At 52.2% G+C, this 7272-nt stretch overlaps 1 protein-coding gene across 1 annotated transcript in view; it reads right to left on the bottom strand.

Moving 5' to 3' along the window:
- Positions 1-778: 778 nt before the first annotated feature.
- ARF3 (ARF GTPase 3) overlaps positions 779-7272 on the bottom strand; it is an 18054-nt gene continuing 11560 nt past the window's right edge. The window contains exons 2-5 of the mRNA XM_024736783.1: positions 5543-5782; positions 4616-4726; positions 4255-4379; positions 779-3683 (exon numbers count right to left, since the gene is read on the bottom strand). Of these exons, the coding sequence (XP_024592551.1) occupies positions 3522-3683; positions 4255-4379; positions 4616-4726; positions 5543-5690 (546 nt within the window). The 5' untranslated portion in view covers positions 5691-5782 and the 3' untranslated portion in view covers positions 779-3521. The remainder of the gene's footprint in view (positions 3684-4254; positions 4380-4615; positions 4727-5542; positions 5783-7272) is intronic.

Raw genomic sequence — 7272 nt, 5'->3', positions numbered from 1 at the left:
AAGAAAGTGGTAAGACTCGGGAAGGCCTGCTGGGCTCATCCAGACCTCACCCCACCCCCACCCCAAGAAAGGGTAGCACCACCCCTTTCTTTGCCTGAGTAATAGCAGGAGAGGAACACAGTAGTGGTGGGAGTGGGATGGGAGGATAGAGGCTTGTCTTTTGCCTCGAAACATTATCTCTGGATGAGGCTTGGCTTCCTGACAACGCGGAACCACACACCTAAAGCAGAGGTGACGCAGGGCCATCCGCTGTAAGGAGGATCAAGTTCATACACTACCCAGACCTCTACCCTTCACGCTTACTCACTGCCAAAATCCAGAACTAGATGGGTGAACAGACTCCAGTCTATGGATGAGGGGACCCTGTTCCAACTAGAAGCACCTGATGTGCAGGCCTGGGGAGATCTGAGAGTGGAGGCAGTGTGGGGCACTCCAAATTCAGGGCCCTCTAGCTAATGAAGTCCCTAATGTCTACTAAAAGGTGATAAGTATGGCTAGACTCAGGGTTAAACCCTTTACAACCAGAAAGGCAAAGTCACGAAGCCCTCATACTCTGGGGCCCAATTCATTTTAAGTTCCCTTTTGGGGTATGACGGGAAATAGTAAGCAGTGTGGAGATGAACCTAAGTCCCTCTATAACCTCACTCTCCCCAGTCAAGGGTACGCTTTACCCCGCTGCTGAGAGAAAGAGCGGTCTGGAGAGCGGGACCAGAAGCAGAAGTACCCTCACCATTAAACACTGTCCCATGGCTGCTGCACATCAAGGATGAAGGTCTGCTCCAGAGCTGCATAAAACAAGTTTAATTTCCAACCAGGGTCACAGTCATCGCGTATCCCACATTTTGAGCAAGGAGAGAGAAGGTGAGTTATTAAACATATACAGTCTACATTCCAGAGGAGGAAAAAAGAAGAGAAAAACCAGTTCAGAACTGCAGTTACCACTGTAACACCACAAACTTTTAGGGGGGAAATTTAGGGGAAATCCCCAGGGAGAAGAAAGGCTGGAACAAAGGAAAGCAAAAAATTAAACCTACCGGAGGAGAGTGGGGGAGGGAGTGGGCAGAAATGGAATGAAACACCCAATCCCCAAAGAGCTTTTAGGTGAATGGGAATGCAGAAAGGGCCACCCCTGCCAAAGGCCTAGCAGCCTGGGATACTACCAAGATCACTTACTGCCCTCTGCTGGACAGATTCCCAAGCAGCACTTACATAACCTCTAAGGCTGCTTCCTAACACCCTCAGCCCCACTAGTCCCTGAAGCCCCCCAAACCAAGGTGGAGGTGGGTCTAAAATGAGAAAAACCCATTTGGGACTGGCATCTACCTAGGCAGGGTCAGAGAGGGCGTGAGGCAGGAGAAGAAGCAAAGTCCTCACCAACCACAAAGGTACAGAGTGAAGAATCCTAAGTAGGAAAGAACCAAGGAAAGGGGAGACAAATAGGCAACAGCAGTGACTAAGTTGAGAAGGCAAAGGAAAGCGTTCAGGGAGGGAGAGGCAACAGGGGCAGGAGCAAAAAAAATCTGACAAAATAGAGACAGAGGCAAAGAAAAAGTGTGGAGGGAAGCATCTGTGGGGTCAGGGGAATAAGCACATGTTAAAATGAGACAGGAGCTCCAGCACCCCCCTCCCCCCCACCAAACACACATACACACGCATACACACATACAAGGCCTAGAGAGCAAGAGACCTGCATACACCCACTGCACCTTGGGTAAGTAACACATCACTAAGGAGCTGGCACTGAGGGAGACACCCCTGGAACCTCTCTTTCACAGTTCAGTCTGGGGTGGGGTGGGGGGTATTGATCCTCCTGCTGTAGACAAAGGGGACAGGAAGCCTAGTCCCATGGGGTGGGGCTTGGGACAGCCCTTCTGGGAAGGGGTCCCCCAGCCACGCTGTGGAGGCCCTGGGCCCTGACGTTAGCAGAAAGGTTACGGGCGGCTGTCTTGGAGCTCAGGGCGCAGCCAGCACACACAGGAGCCCACAGAAAAGCCACGGCTTCACAGAAACCGCAGAAGTCAGGACCCAGGCCAGGATCTCAGGGACAAGCGCCTCCTGTAGACAGAGACATAGTAGCAGCAGCTTCTGAACAACTACATAATAATGAAGGGAGGACTCTGAAGACCGCCGCATCCCATCAGCACCAACAACCACTTCAGAGTCCTATTCCCTCCATTCCAACGCCCAGACCCATTTATGGGAGGTGGGTGAAGAGGGCAGGAAAAAGCTGTTGGGATGGAGAGGGGGGACAGCAGGATGGTCTGAGGGTCTGGAAACAAAGTTTTCACCCTTCAGCACATCCTGGACTAGAGAGAACTGGAGAACAGGGGGACTGATACTGAGGTCTGCTATGTCACCCCCACTCCCCGCTCCTCATTAAACCAGCCAGCCAGCTCTGGTCAGACCAGCACAACTACCAGGGTGAGGAAGCTTCTGACAAAGGACAGATGAACCACCCAGCCCCAAGATCAGAAGATGGGGGGATAGGAAGGCAGGAATAGGACTGATCTGTGTATCACCTTCTCCTAATAAAAGAGGATGAAGATGGAAAACCTGAGCCCCTCTCCCCAGTGCCCTGGGTCCCAAATACACCCCATGGTCTTGCTACCTGTCCCCACCTCCCACCTAAAGCTCCTGAGGAACAGATTTAAGGATGAGGGGGAGGATCAGCTGAACACTCTGAGCTGGTAAGAGTGAGTGGGTTCCTCTCTCCTTCCCACTAAAAGGCAGGGCAGAATGGCATCTCCTTGGGAACAGTCATCTAGAGATAAATGCCACCCCCCTGCCCTAAGCGGGGTGGAGAGGGATAAAGGAAGATGGTGGCAGAAAGTCCATCATCTGTCCTACCATCCAGGAAAACACCTACCTGCAGAGGAGAGGAACCAGTGCAGGGCTGGGGCAGCCTTCCCTCCCCCTCCTTCCCTTTATCTCACCAACATGGGAGGGGAAGATGATAGGCGAGAGTGGGCAGTGTCCTGGCTCCAAGCCCTGAGCTGCACTCCACCCTCCACCCGCTCCTTGGCCCCCATTATATATCTCTCTATACAGGTATATACACGCGCACACATGCACGCACACAGAGAGGCCCGTGCAGTTTCCATGTAGAACAGGGGGAGAGCGGCAAAGGAAAGGAAGACGGGGAGCAGGAGAAGGGCCTATGGGGAGAGAGAAGGGACTCAGATGCCAAGAGCACACCAACCGGAGCCAAACGAAGCCAGCTGGAGAGAATACCCCATCCCACCTCCCAACCCCAGAGCCTGGGGAGGGGGGCACCCCATGAAACCATAACAACCTTGTTTTTGTTTTAAATCCGGTAAATTGGAATGATTCATCATTACGACAGCAACTGGGGACTGGTCATGGAGGGGGGAGGGGAGGGAAGGGGAGGCAGGGCTCCTGTTGGGCATGCGGACATGATACCCAGGGCCCTGGCCACACTGGCAACAGGAAGGAAGGGCAGGGCTGGGGCAGGGAGACAGCAGGGGCGGGTGGGGCAGTCGGACAGGGCTGGTGTCTGGCTCTCACTTCTTGTTTTTGAGCTGATTGGCCAGCCAGTCCAGGCCTTCGTACAGCCCGTCCCCGCTGGTGGCACAGGTGGCCTGAATGTACCAGTTGCGGTGACGCAGGGAATGCAGGCCCAACTTGTCTGTGATCTCAGCAGCGTTCATAGCATTAGGCAAATCCTGGAGCACAAGGGAGACACACAAAAAGGAGCTTCAGGATCTTTCGAAGGCTTCTAGAGCGACCATCTACCACAGACTTGTAGACTAGCACCCTCTCCTCCTCCTTCAGTGTAGGAACCCAGAGCAAGATCCTGAAGAACTACTTTGGGTTTAATCATCCTAGAACTCCGGATCCAAGGTACTAAAGATCATTCCACTGAGGAGGTGGAAGCTGAATACGGGTTGGCAGGGAAGTGGAGATGTGATTCAGACTGGGCGCACAATCAGGTCTGTCTGACCGTAAGAGTGAGGGCAGTTCCACCCAGGTAGACAATAGGGAAGATAAAAGAGGGACAGGAGGTGAAGGATCTACCACACCAGTCCCTCTGGACAGAAATGTTGCTAATTAAAGCTGGGATGGGATGCGGTGGGGACAAGATGAAGAGCATAAAGAAGCCAACTAATCATATTTCCCACACTTTCAAAATTGAGAGCACAGTCATGGGGCTTCCCACACAATGGGCCCCAAGACCCCATGATTTCCACGGCCAGGCTGCCCTCTCTCAAACCCAGGGGTAGGGAGATGTCACACCTGCTTGTTTGCAAAGACAAGGAGCACAGCATCCCGGAGCTCATCCTCTGCCAGCATCCTCATCAGCTCCTCCCGGGCCTCATTTACTCGCTCCCGATCATTGCTGTCGACCACAAATATCAACCCTAGGGAGGCAGAACATGGGCTGCACAGAGACGACAGATCAACTCCCCTCCCCCACCGCCAAAAGATAACACCCTCCTTATACCCTCCAAATATCTGCTCCCTTTTCTCCTCGTCTCTCACCCCTAGGAACTGCAGCAGGGCAAAAGTTGGTTACTGATAACCAAGAACAATACCCATACTCTCTGCTCCCACCCAACCAACCCATGCCAGTCCATGGGCAATTCACATGCCCTACCTTGGGTGTTCTGGAAGTAGTGTCTCCAGAGAGGCCGAATCTTGTCCTGGCCACCCACATCCCAAACTGTGAAGCTGATGTTCTTGTACTCCACTGTCTCCACGTTGAACCCTTTGGCAAAAACAGACAATGGTCACTTGGCCTGAAACACCAGGCCTGCAAACGATGCCCCAGTGGGTTGTTTGTTTCCCCCGGCCGTGGCCATGTCCTAGCAAGGGAAAGAAATCTAAGGCTTCCTCAGACCTGGTGTTCCTTGACTTAGTAGTGTAAAGGCCAAAAAGAGAGCCTACAAGAAGTGGAAGAGGACGAAGATGGACAGTCAGGAAGTTCACAATCACCTGGGTGAGACGACCTTCCCCATTCATTCTCTCAGTTTTTGACTCTCCCTCCTGCAAAAGAAATGACTCAGCCCCACTCCTGTACCTTGGCCACCAGAGTCTGCCTCAGCTAAGAAGTGGGGCCTGTGAGGCAGAGTGAAGAACAAGAAGTGAGCTATAGTCCTGGAGCCCCAAATACAGAACCAGCTGCTGCTGCTGATCTGGAGCCGCCTTTACAAGGCAAATGTTCTCTCTCCTGCAGACAGGTCTTAACCGGGATCAGGGCCACCAAGGATCTAAACTGAAGCAATTCCAGGCCTCTGGCAGGAACATCAAAGCCCTTCACCTGCTTTTCAAACAACAGAGAACAAACCAGCTCAGTGCCTGAGGGCCACTGTCAGGTGTCAGGCTGAAGTTCCCGCATTAGAGAGGGTCAGGGTAGATAGGCAAACAGCAGCCCCAGCGCCTGCTAGTAAGCTAAATAACCATTCTTCCCTGAAGCCCACAAACTGCAAGGACTTGCCTGGTGGCCAGATGGGGGATCTAGGAATAGGGCCCCTGTCTGGCTCAGCGGTTGGCATGAAAGCCTACATCCAAGCCGTGCCCTTACCAATGGTGGGGATGGTGGTGACGATCTCGCCCAGTTTCAGCTTGTACAGGATGGTGGTCTTTCCTGCGGCATCCAGGCCCACCATCAGGATGCGCATCTCCTTCTTCCCAATCAGGCTCTTGAGAAGGTTTCCAAAGATATTACCCATGATCACAGCAGCCGCTTTCTGAGGACAGCAGGGCGCAGTGAGGGCAGTGGCAGTCTGGTTTTGGCTTGGTCCCGGGTATGGAGGACTTGATCCTAGGCCAAGAAATGCAAACTTATTACCACCATCTGCTTGTCAGGATTTCACATTAATGGCACTGGCTAAAGTCATGGCTGGAGTTCTTTCATGACAGACTGAGAGCCTGAGGGTACTACAGAAGATCAAGGCCCACTCAGACACATCCTGAGCCTTTGGGAGCAGAGATAAAGCAGTGAACATTCAGGACCCCTGTTTCTGCCAGTAATCTACCCGTGTGACTTTGGATGAGTTATTTCACCTGTCCTTATCTGCACCTGTAAATGGAGGGGGTTGAACTAGATGATTTCTAAAGTCCCTTCAGTCCTGAAATTCTACTCTACTCTATACCCCAAGGCATTGGGAGACCATTAATGCCTCCGCCTCCCCCAACCTTACCCTGAGACTTCTGGAAAGGGTGGGAGAGGAGGGAGTGGAATGAGGAGTGGCTCCTTGTGACTCCTAAGGAGGTTCAGGCTTGCCAGGTTCCCAAGGTTTATGCTCTCAGCTCTAATCAAGACACTCTGCTTCTTCCCTTCCTATATTTCTACACCTTCCTTCTACACACCAAAATTAATGAGGAAGAAATAAGAAAGCAGCACTCCTAAGAGAGGCTGATCTTTTCCACTCTGTGAAATGCCAGCTGCTAACGTCATGCCCTGTTCATACAACAGTGCACTGAGAGCCGGGAGATGGGGTAGCGAGAGGCTGCCCCTCATTCCTCAGCCACACAGGTCCTAGGCTCGCCGTGGCCCGTCCCAGGACAGCTGCTCCACATGGCCACCTGCAATGAGGCAGTCAGCTCATCCTCTGCCTCTGCTCTAACCCCCTTCAGTCTATTCTCCACAGAGCAGCCAGACTGATTTTAAAGCCAAAACCAGGTCATGTGGATCCTCTATTCAAAACCCTCTCTCGGCTTCATAGCTCCTTTTCAGTAAAACCCAAAGCCATACCATGGCCTATAAAGTCCGGCACGATCTGCATTCCCGTTTCTCTCATCAGATCTCCTACTCTCCCCTGTGTACACTCCACTTCAGTTCCCCAGTACTTTCCTGCCTCAAAGCTTCTGTCCTTGCTGTTCACTCTGCCTGGAATGCTCCTCTCCCAGACAGCCTTCAGGGAGCACTCCCTCACTTCCTTCGGGCATCTGTTCGACCGTCACTTTATCAAAGAGGCCTTCCATAACCGCCTATAACACACACACACCACTCTCTACACCATTTATCCCACTTTATTTCTCTTCACAGCATTTGTCACCATCTGACACGTTACGTATTTGTTTCCTGCTGTACTGTTTTTCTCCTCCTACTGTAATGTCAGCTCCTTATCTATTTTGTTCCCTGCTGTGTTCCGAACCTACCTTGACTAGTACCTGGCACACAGTAGCTGAATAACTGAACTAACTCCCAGGTCTCTACTGACCTGACTAGCAGTTCACTCAGGTTAGACATTTCTGCCTGCTACATAATAGGGAAAGATGAAGGGAGCAGTTGGAACACTACAAAAATAC

Source organism: Neophocaena asiaeorientalis, unplaced genomic scaffold (assembly GCF_003031525.2).
Source record: "Neophocaena asiaeorientalis asiaeorientalis breed wild unplaced genomic scaffold, Neophocaena_asiaeorientalis_V1.1 scaffold134, whole genome shotgun sequence".
Classification (NCBI taxonomy): Eukaryota; Metazoa; Chordata; class Mammalia; order Artiodactyla; family Phocoenidae; genus Neophocaena; species Neophocaena asiaeorientalis.
The sequence above is the reverse complement of the archived record's forward strand: the minus strand, read 5'-3'. Positions and strand labels throughout refer to the sequence as shown.